The sequence below is a fragment of the Oryzias latipes genome, chromosome 9 (assembly GCF_002234675.1).
Source record: "Oryzias latipes chromosome 9, ASM223467v1".
Lineage (NCBI taxonomy): Eukaryota > Metazoa > Chordata > Actinopteri > Beloniformes > Adrianichthyidae > Oryzias > Oryzias latipes.
In genome coordinates, this window is record NC_019867.2 from 17512963 (window position 1) to 17533875 (window position 20913).

The 20913-nt window shown below is 39.6% G+C and overlaps 3 protein-coding genes and 1 long non-coding RNA gene across 8 annotated transcripts in view; 3 read left to right on the top strand and 1 right to left on the bottom strand.

Moving 5' to 3' along the window:
- The window catches only part of tcf7l1 (transcription factor 7 like 1), a 30402-nt gene extending 26809 nt beyond the window's left edge, over positions 1-3593 (top strand). The window contains exons 8-13 of one of the 3 annotated variants that reach the window (XM_020705586.2): positions 1674-1817; positions 1954-2116; positions 2201-2308; positions 2501-2552; positions 2773-2801; positions 3130-3245. In XM_020705586.2, coding sequence (XP_020561245.1) covers positions 1674-1817; positions 1954-2116; positions 2201-2308; positions 2501-2552; positions 2773-2795 — 490 coding nt within the window. In that variant the 3' untranslated portion in view covers positions 2796-2801; positions 3130-3245. Of the gene's footprint in view, positions 1-1673; positions 1818-1953; positions 2117-2200; positions 2309-2500; positions 2553-2772; positions 2802-3129 lie in introns of all 3 variants that reach the window. The other 2 variants (XM_011479088.3, NM_001252248.1) reach the window with 2 other exon arrangements.
- Positions 3594-6887: 3294 nt separating this feature from the next.
- On the top strand, positions 6888-10365 carry LOC101172824 (trans-Golgi network integral membrane protein 2). Its single transcript, XM_004072496.4, has 4 exons — positions 6888-7073; positions 8349-8818; positions 9185-9268; positions 9344-10365. The coding sequence occupies exons 1-4, from the start codon at positions 7019-7021 to the stop codon at positions 9347-9349; spliced, it is 615 nt and encodes a 204-aa protein (XP_004072544.1). The 5' UTR covers positions 6888-7018; the 3' UTR covers positions 9350-10365.
- On the bottom strand, positions 9990-12037 carry LOC101155776 (dual specificity protein phosphatase 18-like). The gene is made up of 2 exons (XM_011479360.3): positions 11585-12037; positions 9990-11404 (listed from the first exon to the last, which is right to left on the bottom strand). Exon 2 carries the CDS (start codon positions 11361-11363, stop codon positions 10818-10820), a length of 546 nt encoding a protein of 181 aa, XP_011477662.1. The 5' UTR covers positions 11364-11404; positions 11585-12037; the 3' UTR covers positions 9990-10817.
- LOC105354757 lies at positions 11106-19839 on the top strand. 3 transcript variants are annotated; one of them, XR_909315.3, is made up of 4 exons: positions 11106-11247; positions 13148-13651; positions 13972-14382; positions 15217-19839. It is a non-coding gene; the product is annotated as an uncharacterized LOC105354757 (long non-coding RNA). The 3 variants fall into 3 exon arrangements; XR_002290860.2 differs by having other exon boundaries at positions 11185-11303; XR_002290861.2 differs by having other exon boundaries at positions 11233-11247; positions 13095-13651.
- The last annotated feature ends 1074 nt before the right edge of the window (positions 19840-20913 follow it).

The window sequence follows — 20913 nt, forward strand, 5'->3', positions numbered from 1 at the left end:
ATTTCCCCTGTTTTCCTTGCCAGACTGTAACTAAATAAAAGGCTGGCGTGCATTCTTGAGCCTCTATTGTTCATAAATGGTTTGAATTCGTGTTTTGAAAGAAAGTTGATACCTCACGGCCATAAACATTTGGGATCTAACCTCAAACTAAACAAGTTCATCTTGAACGTTGCCAGATCAGGAGCAGGCCTGAGCTTCGGGACTACAAAGAGAAGTGAAGCCTAAGTCTGAGAGACAGGTTCAGCTTTTTAAACATGTTATTGGCATTCAGCAGGCCTCTGCCGTCTCCTTTCCAAGAGCTAAACTTCTGTGGTCAAGCCGTGTTCTGAGCCACACACACACACACGCACTGAAGAGATGAAAGGGATAAGAATCGATTAAGACAAATCAAAGCTTAGCTGAACCCACACGTCCCATTGGACTAAACTCTCTGACCCTCTGTCAAAATTGGAAAGATTTGTAACAAGCCTTCCGGTGTTAGTACGACATGAAATATTCAGAAGGGTCTCTGTGATCAATAGCTTGTATAGCTCCAGCCTAAATATCAACTCATAACAATTGCAGTGAGTCTCTTGGAAGTTTTTTATATCAGTGAAAGTATTAGATTTTAAGCTTTTGAACTGGTTGAAATGATTTCTAAAAGATGGGGAATGATCTCTCCAGCGTGGCGGGGAATGTAACACAGAGAAGAAAGCTGGTGGAAATAAATGCAACAATAAACAGCAAGTTTTAGCTGTAAACAGATTAAATTACAAAAAAATTGTATTTTTATTTATCGCATTCGTTGGAATGTGTGCACCCATTAAGCCGTCTCAAGTTTTTCACTAAGTATTAAGCAAGATGTTTACAAAGATGGAGCTTAAAGGTTTTCACTTAGGGGAATGATATGCTTCCTCCTTGTTTACAAAGTATAAATTATTAAACATACCAAATGTTGTGAAAGAAAATAAAACATGAGATGAGAATTAGGTCTTAATAGCCTTTTTTTTTTGTATTAGTCTCAAGTATTTACACTCGTTTTTCTTCAGATGTTTTCCTAAGCCAGAGAGAAAACTCTACTTATGAAGTCAAAGCAAGCATTTATTAATATTTTTTAACTTTTTGCAAACTTCACCTCATTCCATTACTTCATTAATCGCTTGGTGGAAGATATATTGAACTGAGCATTTTGTGTCACAGCAGTCTAACATGCTCAAACACTTAAAAGTTCATTAACCTGAGCCTGAGTGCGTGTGATACAGCTTCATTTTCTCCTTTTCCCGTCACAAAGCGTCTTTGTGTTAATAATTGGGAATTGAGAAAGACACTTTGTAAAGCGGTTCTGTGTGGACGGCTGTCAGAAAGCTTTTTCGTGGTCTGGAACGGGGTAAGAAGACAGGTTTCAGGTATCACAGCCTCTGCTGTCACCATGGTAACACCACACTTCACTTTTCTCCAGCCGTTGGTGAATAAAGGGGCTTTTGAAAAGTCTTTATTTGAACAAAAAAGCGAGCATGGTACACATTGTGTGAGTGAATTTAGTCTAGACGGAGGCAGTAGGAACAGTGAGCTTCACCCGGAGGGAAAGGCAGGGTGCTGATGAGCCAAATGAGCCGAAAGCTTTCCTGTCAAGTCCAGAGAGGTCCACTTTGAACGGCCAACTAACAAACTTTCACCTGGTTTCGCCGTTGCAGCCTAGTGTCCAGCCGTTTCTCGCCGCACATGGTGACTCCTCCTCCACACAGTCTCCACCAAACCGGCATTCCCCATCCTGCCATCGTCTCGCCGGCCATCAAACAGGAGCCCAGCGGAGACAACATCAGCCCCTCCATGCACGCGTAAGAACAATGAAAAGAAAAAATATGTTTAAAATCGGCTACCGTTCGTGCTATTTCCCCTTCTTTGCCAAAACCTACCCACACTTCTCTATCATTCACACATCACTGACAGTACATCTTTACTGTTTTGGGTTAGCAGGAAGTCCCCTGTTCCTGCCAAGAAGGAGGAGGACAAGAAGCCACATATCAAAAAGCCCCTGAATGCTTTCATGTTATATATGAAGGAGATGAGAGCCAAAGTGGTGGCAGAGTGCACTCTGAAAGAGAGTGCCGCAATCAACCAGATCCTTGGGAGAAGGGTACGAAGCACAAAACCCAGACAACCGACCAGTTCATATACTGCATGCTCATGTCCCCAACGGTTCTTTCTTTTCCTCCAATAGTGGCATTCTCTGTCAAGAGAGGAGCAAGCCAAATACTATGAGCTGGCCAGAAAAGAACGACAACTCCACTCCCAACTTTATCCTGGATGGTCAGCAAGAGATAACTACGTAAGAACGCCTTCCCACTCTCAGCAAGTGCAGACATGTTTTAGTACAGTTTATTTTCTATCGGCGTATGAGTGGATCGGTTTATTATAGCATCTGTACTTTTGATCTCCCGATCAAAAGTACAGATACAGATTGGTTTACTTCCGCTTTGAAAAACAGTTTTTTTTTACCAGCATTGTTTTATCTGCGCAGGGAAAACGGAAAAAGAGGAAGAGAGAGAATAAACCAGACTCAAAACCAGAGGGTGAGAGGCCTTTTTTTTTCTTCTTGACTGCATGAAAATGTTGGGTTTTTCCCCTTCTCAACTGAAGTGAGAGAAAAAAAAACAGAAAGAGATTTATTAGCCTTACACAGGTCTGCTGAAAGCTGAAAAGGAGACTTTATTCAGTTACTTTTGACAATTAATTCTGTCCTTCACGAGCACTTACCCATGTTTCTCTGTGCTTTTATACTTTGACAAGCAGCTTATGAAGTTCAGTGCCAGTAATGGCAGGTATGTCTGTGGCTGTGAAAACAAGCAACAGCTGTAAATTGCCAAAAGCCCAAGAGCCTACCGTTCGTCATTATGATGTACATTTTTTGTCACGTGCCTTTGAAAAACACATCCTGCATACCATTTGAATAAGCTGTGGCATCTTCTTTCACTCTCTTTGTTGTGACGTGTTTACGAGTCGATATACAAATGTGTCATGTTTGAAACCTTTTCACATTTCTGCTCACCCTCTGGAATCATTCACTCCTACTGGTGGGGACTTTGCGGAGAACGGAGGTGATCTGGCAGTGGATTTATAATCCAGATTATCCTTTTCTTGCTTTTCTAGACTTCTCAATAAGGAGTAAGAAGCAGTGTGTGCAGTACCTGCCCTCAGAGAAGATGTGTGACAGCCCAACATCCTCTCATGGAAGCATGCTGGACTCACCTGCCACTCCTTCTGCTGCCTTGGCCTCCCCCGCTGCCCCCGCCGCCACTCACTCGGAGCAGGCCCAGCCCCTATCGCTCACCACCAAGCCGGAGGGACGCATGCACCACCACTTCTCTCTGCCAGGGAAGGCCTCTGGATCCACTTCCTCCTCCTCTTCCTCCTCCCAGCCCGCCGTCTCTATCCCCTCTGGCACCTCAGGTAGCCAGTCGTCCACACCCATCCTCACCCGGCCAATCCCCTTCACCTCTCTACACCCCTCCATGCTCTCCCCACCCTCCCCGTTCCATCAGGCAGCCCTGCACTCCCATCATTCCCTGTTCCAGTCACAGCCCCTCTCTTTGGTCACTAAACCCACTGAGTGAATCCACACAAGCTATTTTCTCTCATTTATTGTGCTGTATATTGCTTTTCTTTCAAATAGGTATTAGAACAGCTTTTTTTCTAAGTAACGAAAAGGAAGAAATATTATTGGTCAATATTTGACCGCCTCCTTTTCTACGTCTCTCAATGAAAATGTATTTTTTGTAAAGTTTTAAGGCAGAACTGGGTTCTTTTTGATGCATTTATCCAATGAACCTCTTGTATAAAAGAACTGGTGTACATAAGGTTTCTTTTATAAAAACAAAAAGAAAAAAAGAAAGTAAGTAAAAGAAAAAGAAACAAAAAGACATTTTCCTATTTAGCCAAAACCTAATTACGGTTAGTATGAAGTTTTAAGTCCTAGTTCTGGCCAATAATTCCAATCCCCTTTTAAATTCACCGGTGTGTGCCCCTTCTTTGACATGTTAAATAAACATTTGAAATTGTTTCTTAAAGCAAATGTCTGTCTGTCTTTCTCGTCTCTTTTAATTGAGAAATACTAATTGTGCAGTTTTTAAAACACGTTGATTTTCTCAGATTATTCCTAAAAACTGAAGGAGCTGAATCGTTTCATTACGTCCGTACACATTAGAACATACATACCTGTTCTGTTTTTTTCCTTGTTGTATTTCCACTTGTGTATTTTCATAACACCCTTGCTGATGGTGGTGAGTCCCTTTAAAGTTTAATAAAGCAGAAATTAGGTTAACTTCGCTGCAAAATCCGCGCCAAAACCAGTGCAACTATGTCTCAATCCCAAAATAAATGCAAATAAAAAAATTATAGACATCTGCTCCATCGTGGAGTACTACATCCCATAATAATGACAGAAAAAAAAAATGAAAGCAGGTCATCCCCATCCCAGCGCAGCAAACCCTGCTCAGGTTCAATGTTCCTTTTGCACTTTTACTGCATCTTTATTCACCGTTTGGCACACCGCTCGTGCTTTAATTAACTCAGAAGTAATGGGATGGAGCCCCTGGGACCTCATTAGGGATTTCAATTACAGAAAAATACACAAGGAAGGTTACAGTTTTTGGTGGCTTTGGAGTCGGCGAGTGATGCCAGGGATGGACCAATTAATGGGGGAGCGGAGGGGGACTGAACTGGAGGAGCCCACGCATCATCCCATCCAGGATGTTCATCTGCAGAGAAATATTTCAGCCGATGTGGCCGTAAGAGTTAATTAGATTTAGCATTGCTTTTTTTAAAACACTGTCACCGAACATGCAGATCAGTCATCTTAAACCCATTCATTTGGTTTATTCCACAATCTTGACAGTGTCAGGGAAATGTGAGTGGTGAGATGATGTCAGCATTTATTATCTATTAAACGTGACCAAATCACCGGGGCTGGGGTCAAACTCAATCCTAATCACACAAGCTTTAATATCCAGTGGAAAGAGGACATGCCTCCTTCCCTAAATATAGGCAGCAAACTGTCAAGTGTGCCTTGCTCTTTTTTAAGCAATCATTGGCCATAATAAGCCTGCGCTTGTTTGCTGTTCTGTCTTACATCATTCCAGGCAGTAGCCACAAGGTCTCTGGTGCCACATCTGCCTATTTTGAGTCATTCTCCAGCCTGTCAGAGAAATTACAGGTAATGAGTTGTCAAAAACAGACAGCAAATCTGTCTTTCTGAGGCCGTGCAGCCAGTAAAATATTAAATTCAGTGAAATCTTTACCTTTCATTGAGCACTTTTGCTCATTTCTGTCTTCTCTCCACTTTATGATTAGGAAATTAAAGTCAAGAGCCTCTGATAAGACAAAAATGTAAGTGTTAGGACCATTCACATAATCCTGTGAAAATGCGGAGCTGTTTATCTACCTGGATACAGCACCACTCACCATCTGCCATGGAAGCACGGGGTCAGATTTAATGCATGATAATTTTTGCTCATTAAATTCTTCCAATCTCTTGCCAAGGTTCTTTTTCTGGGCCTTCCTTTGATCTCAGATTTATTCCAGGTTAACCATTTGATTTCATATTATTGCTACCACTTCTGCATTCTAAGGCAACAGCGGATATGTCAGGATGGCCACACAGTTAATATCAATAAAGATGGGTTTTTTGTCTTTCTGTTCAGACTGTTGCCTGCATGGATGTCACCAGAGATCACACATCTGCCGTTGACTGCTCAACCTTTTTCCCACTAATAACAGGATGGTGTGCTCATTTCACTTGTGGTTTCCTGAGGAGATATTAATTGATTGATTCTGTAGCATTCATGAGGCTTAGCAAGCCTCAGTTGGTGCCTTTGTGGAGACAGGTATAGCCGGCTGTGAGCTAAAGAACCTCCCTAATGTTTTATTCATACAGGTGTGAGCCTAAAGAGGGAAATGCTAATGTTTGTTAAAAACGAGATTTTGACTTGGAACTTTTTAAATGTCAAACAGTACATCACAATTAAAACACATTAAACATAATACCCTACAGGTGTCCCACACCCTATTAAGATGTAAACCGTGTCCAATTCTCATGGAGATAATTATCTCATTTTAAAAAAACAGCTTAACTTTGAATTGTCCTCAGTTTAGCTGATTATAACGGGGTGGGATTATATAAGTTCGCTTCCTTCCACTCCCTTTCAAGCAATATTTATTAATATGTCTAATTATCCTAAGTTATATTAGTTACTGTATGAATGTATAACTGATGATTATATTGCTTTTGTGTATTATTTCTACTTAATTGCTTGAAATAAACCATTTCAAATCAAAATCAAAATTATTTGAAAGAAAATTCCACTTGCAGATAAGCCACATTTTATTTTCTTTTGCATTATCATTAAGATTGTCCAAAAATTATCTTGTATTTTTAGTTGGACATGTTAGAATGATTGTGTTTTAACGTGATGTAGTGCACCTTTGTCTGTTTTTAATTGGAGTTTTACTGCCATCTGCTGCAAAGACCAAATACTGGCAATTAGTCCACGTGGTAATCATTTTGTCACCTCATAAGGGAGGTAATAGTGACAAATAAAAGGAATCAGTAAAATAAATAAGTCAAATGAGGGGCATTAACAACATAAAAAACGCTACCACTAAAACAAACAAAGAATTATCATCATTTGTTGTTTAGATACAATAATATTTATCTCTGATCGTATCAGGAGTGGTTGTCTGGTAGCTACAGTTTTTCAGAATAAAGGAAATTGATTATATGTTTTATTTACATAAATGCAGCTAAAACATTTTCTCAGCTGAAGTTTGGGTCATTTGTAATTCAAGGTTTTGGTCTATAGGCGGCGGCAACGTTCAGTTTCATGTCTGTGGCTGCGCAGAAGAAGAACAGTTTGTACACGGAAGCAGAAGTGTCAAAGCTCCAACCTGGCAACCTGACAGTTTCTTCTGGAGCTGACAGGGTACGCGGGTAAACCAACACATTTGCTTTTGGTTCTGTGGCTGTTTGGATCCAGAATACACAATGAAGACGGTGTTGCTTGTAGTTGCCGCCATTCTGTGCTGTTCTGCAGTTATGGGTAAGTAAGTAAGTTTACCAGTTCACATTTAACTTTCACTGACGAAATTTTTCATCCTTCGACAAAATGTCTTCGACAGAGCTAGCTAGCTAGAGCACCGCGTGCTGTTGTTTTTTTTTTTTTAAAGAAGGAATAATAATAATAATCCATATATGTTGATTCCCAGCCATGCATGCTGTTATGTTAACGCCGGTCCTTCGTGTGACGTCGAATTAAAAAGTGACCTCAACAACACGCAGCCACAAACAAAATGTAATTTTGTTAGAATTGACAAAATAACCTTAATATATAATATAACTTAATATATATAATGTTCACAGTGTATTCCAACTTTTCTTTCTTAAATTAGATTTGGTATTCGGGTACAACAGTAACTGTCATTGTCATGTGTAGTCTGACTGATTTAGGGTTGTGTTTCAAAATGTGTCTTGTGTCTTATCCATAAACAAATATGAAAAGGTTTCAGTATATTTGCTGGACAGACTGAGCCTCCCTTTCTGAGGAAACCCGGATCTCTTCTCTGTCTTTGATAATTCATCCTTGACAAGCAGGCAGGGCTGTGTCATCACTGAAGACAAACAGGACTTCAGGCTAGCAGAGCTTTCCCGGTCACATATTATTCATATGAACTGTTAGTTATTATAGGCAGACATTTTCAGAGACATCAAAAAAAAAAAAATAATAATAATAATCTAAAAGCTTTCCATGGGCGTATTAAGGAACCAAACTCTTGCATTGGGTGATACAACAGATACAAAAACAAAAAACTAAACTTGTTTGACTGCAGCACTGATTGTCACAGAGGTTTAAGTTGAAGAACTTGTAGGGATCAAGTATTCCAACTTGCTATACTGGATGTAAAACATAACTAGCATACTAACGTTTTCCTTTTTCTTTTCTCTGGGGTAAATCAAGCTGGGAAAAACAGATTTTTTTATTTAATTTTTTTTTACCTTTTTAATGTTGTAACTGCATGGGTTTAGGGGACATGCATTTGTTATGGGTGTTTGTACATGGTGCTGCAACTTTTAAAAGAGAGAAAACAAAACTCATGCTCTTTTAAGATATACTTATAAATCTATTCCAGATTGATTGCAAAATAAAGAAAATCTGAATATGTGTAATGTCCTCATCTCCGATTAAGAATCAGGATGCACTAGTGAGTTCAATAACATCCACATAGGGTCATGTTTGCTGTATTTTATTAGGAATATTAAAGAAAGAAACTTGTTCTGTTGGGTTTATTTAAATATTTGTCATGTTTTATGTACACAGGAGCCGATGAAAGTAACAGAACTGATGACACTGGGATAAAAACTCCAATTGCACTAAACGAAACCAATAAAACTGTGGTGGAGGTCTCTTCAGTGCTAACAAACCAGAGTGTAATAGAAATAACTAATGGAGCAAAGAATGAGACAACTACAGCGGGCCCACAGCAAAAAACAAAGGACGAGGAGTCCAAAAACAAAGACCAGGTAACTGAGGAAAACGAGGGCGTCACCCCAAATGAAGAGGAGGAAAACAAAGACGAGGTAACCGAGGAAATGGAGGGCGCCACACCGAATGAGGAGGAGAAAAACGACGGCGTTGCAGCAAACAAGGGGGAGACAAAAAAAACACCCATTGAAAGTATCAAGGAAAGCGGATTTGAAGAACCGGAAAGCAGCCATTTCTTTGCATACCTTGTTTCTGCTGGTGTGTTGGTTGCAGTGCTCTACGTCACTTATCACAACAAGCGCAAGGTATTATTATATGCTATTAATGTTGATTTTATTAGTCATTATTTGTTACAATTATAGGTGCAGAAAAATAATCTTTTGGTGGTTAAAGTAACATTCCTTTGTTCTTGTTCTTATTTTTGGAAAACGTTTTTCATATATTTGTGTCAAAGTGAGCTTCTGTTTGACCAGAAGCCTATAAAAAGGTTATCATGACCAAAATCTGATCAATACCAGGTACTGAGAAAAAGTCACTTCAGTTGCTTTGTGCAAACAATTCAGATGTTTAGTTTGTAGTTTTATAAAGTTTGTACATTGTTTATAAAGAACTAATGACTAATTGCTTTATAAAAATGATGCAATTAACTTTTTCCATCTGCTCTCTTCTAGATAATCGCCTTTTTTTTGGAAGGAAAGAGATCCAGATCGACACGTCGACAGAAAACTGCAGAATACCAGAAGCTGGAACAGGAGGTAAGTTTTTGACGGAAAGAAATTAATCAAACTTTATATTTTGTTTTTTTGCTGTAATTATCCATTTCCTTCCAGCCCTGATCTCAAGCTGTGGAGGAGAAAAGGGAGAACTGGTTTCAGGGACTCGGGTGTACGGGACATTTAGTCCACTTTGGGTTTTATGGACTTTTTTTTTTTACCTGTAGAAATTTGTTGCATGACTATGCAGATAACAACTTTTGCCTTACTGAAGGAAAGGTGAAATAGTCCAGGTAAAAGGACGCGGTTTTTGCACTTGCCTGGATTCCACTTTACAAGCAATCTGAAGGTGTGGCCTAGACGGGCCTCGACTCAGGCTATTTCCATTACTCATCAGTACTGCTCTTTCTGTATGTTTTCTTGATGAAGAAAGGCAAAGGATTGCAAAGGGAACATAAAAAAGCCATCTTGGAACGCTGGATATGTGTGTAAATGCAGACCAGTGTCTCCATAATGTGTAATTGTCTGTCCTTTTTTATGTTGTCTCTGGCAAGAATCTCAACTTTTACCACTTTTTAGGTTGTAGCTCCATTCTCAAGAGAAGCTACCTAATAGGTGCAAATAAAAAAATAAAATGTTTTTCTTTTGTTTTTTTAATGTAGGGTTTGACTGCCTCATTGTGCTGGAAATACTTTATTGGGAAAAAAATATTCTTTTGGGATAACCACTGATACAAAAAAAGTAAGCCTCCCTAATGTGTTGCTTTGTGTTTGTTTCTATAAATGACACTTGTTTTTGGCCAAATAGTTTTCTGTGATTTGCATAGCTCTCATAGTGCCTGTTTAGCAATTATTTATTTCTAGGTGGTGGATTAGCAAACCATGTTTCTTGTAAAAGATGAATACAAATCCAATTGCTTATTGGCGGTTAGGACCCATTACAAAGAATACCTTTACTGTGAAAACCATAATAGACTTATAACATTTTCCGTATTTGTAAAACACATTTTATTTAAAAACTAAAGCTGCAAAAACACAAAAGGTTTGGAGAGTTTGTTAGTGAGTTCTGTTTTTCTGCACACTAGAAACTGAAAGGCTGGGTGTTTTCTTTTCCTTAAGAAATAAAAGCTTTTATACACAGTCTTGAGTCACGTGAGTTTTAATTTTGACATGTTTTGATATCTGCTGCTGTAAAGAAAGCAGGTATAAAAATATATAAAACATAAATTCTCAAACTTGTGAGAAATCAATATAGAAAGTAAAAACAGTTTTTTGTGGTAAAACCAGGTAACAATAAAATAACAGGAGAATTTCAATGTGTAAATAAAATACAAGATATGCTTGACTTTGTGTGGATAAAGGAAGAAAGGTTGGGAAGAGCTTTATTTAATCTAATTTTAGCAATGATATATAGATGAAATTATATCAAGAATATCCTCATGCTGCACAAACCAGGGCACAGTGCAAAATGTGGCATGAGGGGATAGTTCCTTGCTGATTTGTTGAAATACAGTCCTTCCCCAAAAAGGACACATTAAATCAGGGACGTATTGATATAAAACTATTGAGAATCAATAAGCAGAGGTAAAGTATTATAGTAGAGGGGTAATGTTCCTGACCTCCTCTTCATAAATGTCCGGTATCTCTCCGATGGGAGAAGGCACCATTCGGACCGAGCTGCATCCTCGCAGCTCGGTCTCATACACGATAAGCTGTCTCCAGAACCCGTGGTTCGGCCGAATAATGGGTCGACAGCTCTTCAGCCACGCGTGTGCGTCCAGCAGGGTGGCGCCCCGGTGCCTCATCAGAAAAGCCATGCACAGCGCGGCCGAGCGGCTCACTCCCGCGTTGCAGTGCACCAACGTCCGACCACCGTTCTCAGCCGTGACTCGAACTTTATCTGCGACCCAGTCGAAGTGATCTCGGAGATTGGACAGTGGAGAATCCGACACCGGGATGTGCACGTACTCATCCACCCCAGGAGGACAGCTGCTCCTGGCTTCGCTGACGTTGATGATGCAGGTGATCTTGTTTACCTTCAGCTGAGAGGAATCGTTAGCAGATTTGCGGCTACTCAGGTAAAGCTGATCGGTGACTCGGCATAGGCCCGAAAGACCTGCGGGGTTTGACCGATTCATTAAAAATATGAGGACGAAAAAATGTTGGAAAGATTCTAATTCAGAGGTGGGCACTGAGGGCCGCATTCCTGCATGTTTTCCAGCATACCCTGCTCTGGCATGTTCTAATTGGATGGACACACCTGAACCAGGTAATCAGCCATGAGTAGGGCAAGACTATCTGGAAATCATGCAGACACACCGGCCCTCGAGGCCTGGAATTGCCCACCCCTGTTCTAATTTATAGCGTGTCGTCTTCAAAACATTACTGTTATCGGTGCAGCGTGCATTTTGTCATTTACTTCCTGTTTTAACGACAACTGGTAATGGGCTCTATGGCGCATTACCGCCATCGTGTGTTGGGAGGTCATAATGCACACTCAGATGTCGAGCAAGTTTTTATTTTTGGTCTTTTGTTTATTCTTTTTTTATGTATGGTTCTCTTCATAAAAGTAATCATAGATTTACTGTGGTTGCTCCTGTGGAATTGATTCTCATGTAAACTGTTTTTAAACCTTTATCATTTTCTTTTACATTATTGCTTTATCAAAGAAACTATAGGGATGTGTTCTTTTTCCTCTCATGTGATTCGATATGGATCTCAACACATGGTATCACTGCACAATCGATTCAACTAACTTTGTGGCAAAATGATAGTCTAATTCTTTTAAATGGATACATCTTGATATATATCATTCGTCGTTTAAAACTATAAATAAAAATTAGGATTTTGTTTTGTTTTGTTTCAAGCAACCAAAACAAAATATCTTTGATATAACAGCTTTTAACATAAAAATCTGGCATTTCTGGTCTTTCAGACAGTTTTGTTCTTTGTGGTTATAAAATTATAATATCAATTTATTCTGGTATTGTTTGAAATGCTATGGGGAAAAAGGGTTATCATTATGTCAGGTGCACACAGCACACATCCCTCACTGTGGTTCACCTTCAGCCAATTATAATTGACCTAACTTAGAAGCAAGCTTCTGATTGGTCGTCTTTGTTACACAAACATAAAAAGGCAAAAACAGTATAGAAACACAACAGGAAGAGAAACTGACAAAGTTTGACAGAAGTTGATTATTTCCTTCCTGATCGATTTGATATCTTTTTACCAACATAAACTTGTTTGTATTAGTGGTTTTGAGCTGATGTTCCCCTTAGGACTATAACAGCTTTTCAATACCTATTTTTTATCCTTTAGATCCTTATTATAAAGTCTTCATTCCCATGATACTAATTTTTGTGAAACGCAAAAGTAAATCAATTGTAACTTTTTCATAAATGTCCAACTAATTTATCACTGAAGAATTAACATTTGAAGCACGTAAGTGGAATTTCATGTGTTTAAAATTTCTATCTCATTTCAAACCTCTGTTGCAGTTTTACATATTCCTCTTTTACTCAAGAAGCTTCTGTTTTTTTCTTATTTAATGAAACTGTTAATAAATGACTTTATTTACCCCATAAATAAAAAGAAAATAACTAATAATTAGGCTGTTGAGTGGGCCTGCAGTCCGTATAAATAACTTTTATTAAAGCCAACCGTCAGCTTTACTCTCTAAGTGCAGAAAGATTATAAAAGCACAGTGGTTTGCAGAGACATGGGTTTTGTACAGAAAATAAATTAAAACAAATAAACTTTTATTTGCGCTAGTTTTCATTGGTGTATTTTGCCAGCTATCATCTGAAACAGGTTTTAGTTTTACTCGGCCAATGACATTTTTTTCTTTTCAAAAAAACGTGCTGCAGCCTCAGAACCTGCAGGCCAGGTCACACCACATCCCCGCATGTGTCTCCATCAGGGGGGCTGCGTTACATCAGCTGCCTGCGACTGCGGGCACTTCTCGGTTGTCTTGGAAACCGGATTGGGGATAAAGGAGGAGCATTGGAGAGAGCGTAAACCTGTGGAAGCAGCTGGAAACCGAGACCGCTGGTTCAATCCGGTCCTCTCTGTCAAAGAAGCCTCTGTTCCAGCTCTTTGTCCTGCTGCTTCCGCCTCCACTCGCTTTCCCCGGACTGCGCTCCCTGGGAAGGAGCAGCTGTTATTCATCCCCCACCCCACACACAGACACACACACATACTCGTCTCACCACAGCAGCCATGTAAAGCGGTCTGGGCCGTGGATCATCGGAATCTTCTTTGAGGATGGAAGGACATTTGACTGCAAGAAGCCCAGCTGCTGTCCTCATGCGACCATCAGCTTTTCCAGAAATCAGACAGCAAAGAGGATGAGGAGGAAAGCAGAGGGAGCAGCGATCCTCTCGCGGTGAAGCAGCAAGGCAGCTGCAGAACCTGAAGACAAAGGGTAAGAAAAGAAAAGGGGACACTTTGTTCCTAAGTTACATTCATTTAGTTCTATTTACTGGACTAAACATTGAAGTTTGCATGAAACAGGCTCCCTCCTTTCTGTTTGGAGGACAGCAGGAGAGGGCCTGCAGCATCCAGTGGTTATTCATAGAGCAGCTATTTCTGATGTTGCATGAACTGCATGCAAAAAAATGCTAACAAATCCTTTAAAGCACTGTTATGTACAAATTTTTCTTTTTTTTAATGCAATATTATATGAAGAAAAAATCCCCTCCCACTAGCTGTTCATTCCATCATCCTGTGTGGATTTTGTCTCAGGCATCCTTTGTGGTCCCACCTGAACAGCTGACACCACAGCAGTGAGGATTGTGGGAGGATCCATCGGATGGACAGGTCACGTGGACAGGAATGATTGTTTTTCTTAAAATTTAGGGGCTAATCTGATTAGTGTCAATTCAGTGTGTGAGTTTGATTTATAATGAATGTTTCACCTAGTTATTTTAGTCTTAAATGGACTAAAAAGTTGAAATGATACAAAGAAAAGCAGTCGAATCTTTTCAGGATGGTTGTGGAGGGCTGCCATTGTGCATTCCACCTTTTCTGCTGCTTTTTGTTGTTTGCTCCTATCTAGTGATGCCGATGAAAAACGCACGTTGGGCTTAACTGGACCACACTGCAGCGATGATGGCATCTGCCTGTTCTCCACTGCTCTGCTGCCCCACAGAAACGGTACTGCGTTTAATCGGGTTTACAACGATTTAGTTCCTTGAAAGCCACATTTCTTGATCCCGTATCTCCCTCATATGTTCAGATGTCAGGTGGGTAAAAGCTCATCACAGCATTGTCTCACTATAGGCAGGATTACAACTACAACTCAGTTTGTGTTGTTTCAGCACATTGGGTTATGTTACATATGAACAGTGCTATATGATTAAAGACTGATCTGATTTCTTTTTAACAGTTTTGGCCTCAGAAGTATCAGGGATGTACCATTTTGTAGGGTCAAACAGAGTCTTAGTGGTTCTGAAAGAAATGAACACAAAATACTACACATTTAGGACAAATGGTATCACCCCTCCCCAAGTTGCAGTGTGCAGTTGCACGGCGAGCTTCATGGCCTTTATGTTCAGCGAAACAGTATTGTCACACTCAAAAGTGAAACAGTGTCAGCATACAGACTCTTATGGAACACGGATTTAGGAAGGGAGAAGGAAAGTCTGGATGTTTGCAAATGAAATGTAATTAAAAAGGATTCCTCCTGTCAGCAGTTGAATTATAGGCATTGGTTCATGGTTTCTAAACTTTCATTTAATGCAACTGGAATGTGCAGGATGAGCAAGATAAGAAATGTTTAAAGATAATTTATTTATATAATATCTAGCTTCCTAACTATAATCCTGAAGGGACATCAACTTCAAAGTGAAGTCCAGATCAGTTTAGCATAATCTGCCCTCCAGATTAGGGTTATTCCGTCAATATGTGAGTGTTTTTAGCAGAAGTTGTTTCTTTCAAAGACTTCCCACAGGAGTGAAGTTCACTGTATCTGCCTTGTTTCTCTTGCAGAGACTGATGCTCCTCCTTCTGTGGCCTCCTTTGCTGAAATGTAATTTTACATTCTCTGCTCAGCAAGAGAAAACATCTGCTGCTTTCGTTGGTCAACGGACAGAAGAAGTAACGCAGTAGCTTATGATATGTTGTGAATACATTTGGTCAGACTTGTTTTTTTGTAGTTGCTGTCTCTTGATCTGCTGATCAAACACACAAAAGGTGACTCATTTTATCCTTAAATGTTTTCTATTTTTCCCTTTCATTTCTGTTTGGAACAAACTAGTGGAGAAGTTGTTTTTTTGGTCTTGTGTCAGCCTTTTATTTTTGCACTTTTCATTATCAGAGTTGGACTGAAACCAGCAAAGCAGTTTTTATTTTCGGATTAGAGCAGAGCTTCAGCATGTCGACACTTGCTGTAGCTCTGCTGTAGACAGAAATGCTTTTTTCTTTTTTTTTTTTGGATTCATTTCTGATCATGTGAGATTTACACTCTTCTGTTTGTTGTGAAGCCTCTTCTGTTTGGTGCGATATCTGCTATTTTTACTGCACCACTCACACCCGTGCGCGGTTGTTGTGTGCGACGTGCATGCAAGGTTTGTTTAGTGCATGCTGTCCGTCCGTGTGTGCATTTTGGATCCGTCCGTGTGCATGTGGGTCACGTCGGCCTGATGAAGTGGATCTGCAACAGGCCTGAAGCTGCAGCTGTTTTTAGACGCTGGGTGTACCAGAGAGGGACAGATAGGACACGATTTACCGATGATTCTTAGCATTTGTAACCACACCACCGTATCAACAGTTATCCTTGTTATTCGGATCTCAAGGATGTCATTGGAAATCAGTGGCGTGGGCTTCTCCAAATGGCGCCCGCTGGCACGAATTACAGACTCCTGATGCCAGCAGCTCTATCGTTTAACACTCAAGCAAATTACAGCAAATGCTAATAATTATGTGTAAACAGCCTTTTATCCAGGCCTGGATTTGTACTAACAGTATTTGACTAATTTACTAATCTCTGCTAACATATGAAGGATTACTAACCAGTTTTGAGAATGCTGATAGCTTGTACTTCTAACCCACTAACCAACCCTCTGCTTTATTCCCACACTCTGAAGCCAATGCTCTTCTCATGCCACGAGAATCAAAAGCCTTAAAGGACACCAAAAAAAAGCAAACATTTGCATGTCAAGAGGAGTTCAGGGCCATTTTTAACAGCAGAGACCGCTTCTGAAATCAGGCAGGACTGACCCCACTCCCCATAGCAAACATTTAAAAATATGTCTAAAACCCATGTACATAGAGGAGGGAGCGGTTTCTCCTTCTGATGTTTTAGGCTCCGTGTGGTCAGCCTGTACTGATGAGCGGCGGCGGTCTCTTTGTCCCAGCGGGCAGAAAGGCCACGGCAGCACAGGAAAGCCCCTCTATACTAACATCTGATACTAACAGGGGGGAGGCTGGACCTCATCACCTATTCTTACTAACGCCTTGCTGTTGTTTAATACAACACAGCATGCCGTGTGGGAGCACTGCTGCTCAATAAATGAGCAGGGCTTCATGCAAACCGTGTTCTCGTGTCAGTATCGTGTGCTTGTTAGCAGAGGGTAGAATGATGGAGGATTTGCTTTTTTTCCTCCTAATTAATTCAACAGTGACTAACCTGAGAGGCTTATGTTTGCAAACTAACAAACTAACCTACTAATGAACTAATAAACTAACAGACTACAGCTACTGATTATAGAAGAGAACGCACCAACAGTGAGGGAACACATCTGAATGTTTAAAGTGTGTGTGTCTTTGGACAATGTGTGTACCTAGAAATGCAGGTTATGTTAGATTTTCAGCCAATATGAACAATAGAAAATACATGAAATCTACTGAAACTGTACACCTTAAAGCCTGTGTGGAGAAATCCCAAATGTAGGAGATATAAATGAATACAACATGTTGACTTTTTAAGGTTTTATCTTAATTATAATCTGTTTTCATAGTGATAAAAAGTATGTTTTGTTGTATTTTTCATTTTTGAACCACTGTGTTTATGGAAAAATGTAAGCAGGGAGTCATTTTGTTGACAACAATTTATACAGCAACAGTTTTTATATTTTTTTAACAAGCATACAGAAAATCTGAACTCTCTATTTTTATTTATAGGGTGATGCATGATCCCGAATCCTGTCATGTCTAACTCCAAATTAATGTTTTAACTCATTCCTAAAAATGTAACCCAAACTTTAACACCAGTTTTTACTACACCCCATTTTTTTCTGCCAACTGACATTATAATGACTGGCTATATGACATTTTGGCATATAAGATCCAGGAAAATGTAGTCATTATTTTGCTCATGGTGTTTATATTGATGCCCAAGTGGCAAACATGATTAAATAAACTCAAATATATTCGAGCACTAAATGAGGCTTCAGCATAAAATCTTTTTCAGGCAGATATATTTATATATTTTTTTTAAAAAGGCCATTTAAGTTTCCAAATTGCATACATGGGAAAAAAAACATCCCCTTTAGGTTTTAATAAAAAATATATATTTGGATATCAAAATTAAAAAATTATTTGCCCTTTTAATTGCATGTTTGTTGTATTTTTTGCTAGTTGCAGCAGATATTTAATGTTAATGTGTATTTAAAAAGAGATATCACTAAAAGAATTAATGGCTGTCGTTGCCTAGGTATTACAGTAGGGGGCAGCAGCTCACCAGGCTTGATTTTTTTTTTTAAATTCTTGTTTATCTTTTATTGCAGTGTCAGTTCTGCTTTTGACTTTGCGCTTGTAGCTGATATTTATATTCGGAAGAAACATTTCAGTTTTGTTGCTCCAGTTTCACATTTTCCTAATTCTTTTAGTGATTTGTAACCTAAATAATAAAACCTTAACATTTGTGTTAAAATGTAAAAGCTGTAATTTTTTGTATCAAAAATAGAACCATTTTTCACTTTATAATTTTATGCCAGAGGTAATGTGGAATAAGTGTTTGGTGCAAAGTCAGAGGTTCTTTTCTTTCTGTTTGAGTCAAATCCGTAGTAGGAAAAGACAAGTGTGACCAAAGAATTATTGTATTTCATCCGTTTTTGTCCGATCTTTCTGATTCTTGTCCTGTTGAGTGTTGTTTAAAACACTCTACAGGCTATTGTGTGTGACAGTAGTTGGCAAACATGTGTTGCGTGCCCCCCCCAGTCTGCTTATGTCAGAAAAATAGGGCTCAACTCTGCCCCCCCCCCCCCACTTGAGCACGATGTGATCCAGATGACGGGGGGGGGGGTGGGGGGGTGGGGGGGGGGTGTTGGGTGTGTGTGTGTGTGTGGGGGTGGTGTTTAAAAGGTAGGGGTAGAAGGGGCCCGGGTCTTCACGGGTCAGCTGTAATTGACCACAGGGCTTAGAAACTAGAATCTTAACCAACTTCTAGAACGGCAGGGCTCCACTTAACGTCTTAAATATCACAAAAAGTACAGTTCAAAGGCAGGTATGTTGGCATTATAAACATTATTCGGCTTAATGATGCCCTCTGGAGTGTGGTTTGCTGTGTAAACACTTGTGCCTGTGCTCAGGTTTGAAGGGATGCGGGCACCAGAGACATCTACATCCCTGGAAGCAAGGCGTAGTAAAAACATTGTGGGTTGGGATCTGCTACTGCCACAATTATCCCGCAGTTTTGGAATCTCTTACGGCTTTAGCAATCATTTACTTCCATTTGCACCTTTTGAACAAAATAAGTGCAGCTCCCGTCGAGCGCTTGTGTGCGTGATCTGGAAACAACTGGCTGCAACCAGAGCTCCCGTCACTGGGAAGAGGCCAGAAAAAATGACACCTTTAACTGAAAGATCCTGTGGAAGTAGAAGAAGTTTTAAATTTATTTTTGTACTCAGAAGTGCTCTGCCTTAGGAAATTTAAAATAGTAAGATGCCTGAAAGACAGTTCAAGGGCTAAGAAGAGATTGCTTTTCGTGTGAGCGTCTGTTTAAGCGTGTCTCAGCTTGGATCAGTCAAAGAAAGACAGGCTATTGTAATGTGGGTGCCTTCTATTTTTAGGGTGAGCATCTTATTTTGGCTTACTGCTGTCTTATTTTGGCTTGCTGAATGTAAAGTCTATGCATAATCAATGCATGCACATACCAACAAGTGCAGCCCTAATTTTAAACAGAAGCCACTGTTGGTTGCATTAAAGTTTTACGTTTTTCTTGTTCGACGAAATATATATATTTTTTTCCATTTTTAACTGCAGATTTATGCATGTAGGAGTTCTTTGCTGAGTGAGGTCAAAAGTGTATGGACTCCAAAAAGAGGGGCGGAGAGCAGGAACGGCGGATGAAAGTGGAAAAGTTTGGGTCATGGGTCTTGTAGTCGCATAACAGAGACGGGTTGAGTTAAAGGAAATGGTTTGCAGACTCTCAATACTTGCAAAAGAGAAACATCTTAGAACTGAGCATTTATGGTTGTTTTAGATGGAAATTATTTTGACAAATAAAAGTATAGTGAAGCGGAATCTACTGTAAAGCCTAGCTATGTTGTTCTCACTGCAGATTTGGGATATGTTACAAATTTTCCTTAAATCTTCAGCTATTTTCCTGTGAAAATGTAATTTCTTATTTATCTACTCTACTAAACTCTCCATTAAACATTTTTAACATTGTTCCCTTCCTGTCTGTCTTTCTCCTAAACACTTGGTTGTGTCCGAATTCTTTCACTACTCACTATTTAATGCACTAAATGCGTTTGCCATTTTGTAGTGCTGTCCAAAATCTACAATTCCAAAATTGAGTGCCCAAGAAATCCCCCGGAAGTTCCTGCGAAAGACCAGTGTGCATTGATGCTCACTAGATTGTTGAACCACAATGCATTGTGTTTGAAATTTTTTTAGTGAAAAAAAATGTATTTTAATTAACTTTTTTATAAACCATCCATGTTTTCCTCATCAGAACATATTTGATTCATAAATAGTCTTCGTAAAATGTTCATATCTATTAAGGTTTTTACTTCTGGAGTAAGGTGATATATATTTGCCGATTAAAAAAAAAAAAAAGAAGTAGTGACTGTGGTGTCTGAATTGCTTTTAAAATCCATGGAACTAGATAGTAGTTAGAGAGTAGGGAGGGAATTCGGACATAGGCTTGTCTTTTTTACAGCGTGAAAATGGTGATATTAAGTCAGAGGCCTGTTACATCCTGAATATCTTCCTTTTCCCTGCCTGCATTAACCAACATTCACAGACCAGATAAGAGGGAAGTCGGAGAGAGCCAGTCTGTCCTGCTGCCTGGTGAGTGATGGACAGTAATTAAAAGTTAGCTAATAACCTCTTCACACCTGACATTTCAACAGGGAGGTCCTGGACACCATTATCTACATATAGATTAAACAGCATAATTGGCAGAGAGATAGGGTTAGGAGGATCGCAAAAGGAACGGAGGAAAAAAAAAAAAGGCCAGGCCATTGCCAAACCATTAAGCCGAATATCTGAGTGACACTCTGATTTTGCATCTCCTGCTAATGCGACAGGAATTGAGCTGAACTAAAGTGCTAAATGAATGAAGCCCATCTCGGTGTGGTTACTGCCGGGGCAAACATTGGCCATGGAAAATAGCTTTAATTTCATAATAATTGCTGGATAAACGTGACTTGTTACAGACACAATGTAAAGGAAAAAAACGCAAGGAGGAATCCTGGAACTCTTTAAAGGATGAATGCTGCTATAGTTGGTCTCCATTTG

Excerpts from the sequence above, each read along its gene's own strand:
- LOC101172824 (XM_004072496.4), top strand. The coding sequence starts at position 7,019 with ATGAAGACGGTGTTGCTTGTAGTTGCCGCCATTCTGTGCTGTTCTGCA. Across the intron at positions 7,074-8,348 it reads GTGCTGTTCTGCAGTTATGG|GAGCCGATGAAAGTAACAGA; the intron begins GTAAGTAAGTAA and ends TTATGTACACAG. Across the intron at positions 8,819-9,184 it reads CTTATCACAACAAGCGCAAG|ATAATCGCCTTTTTTTTGGA; the intron begins GTATTATTATAT and ends GCTCTCTTCTAG.
- LOC101155776 (XM_011479360.3), bottom strand. The coding sequence starts at position 11,363 with ATGAATCGGTCAAACCCCGCAGGTCTTTCGGGCCTATGCCGAGTCACC.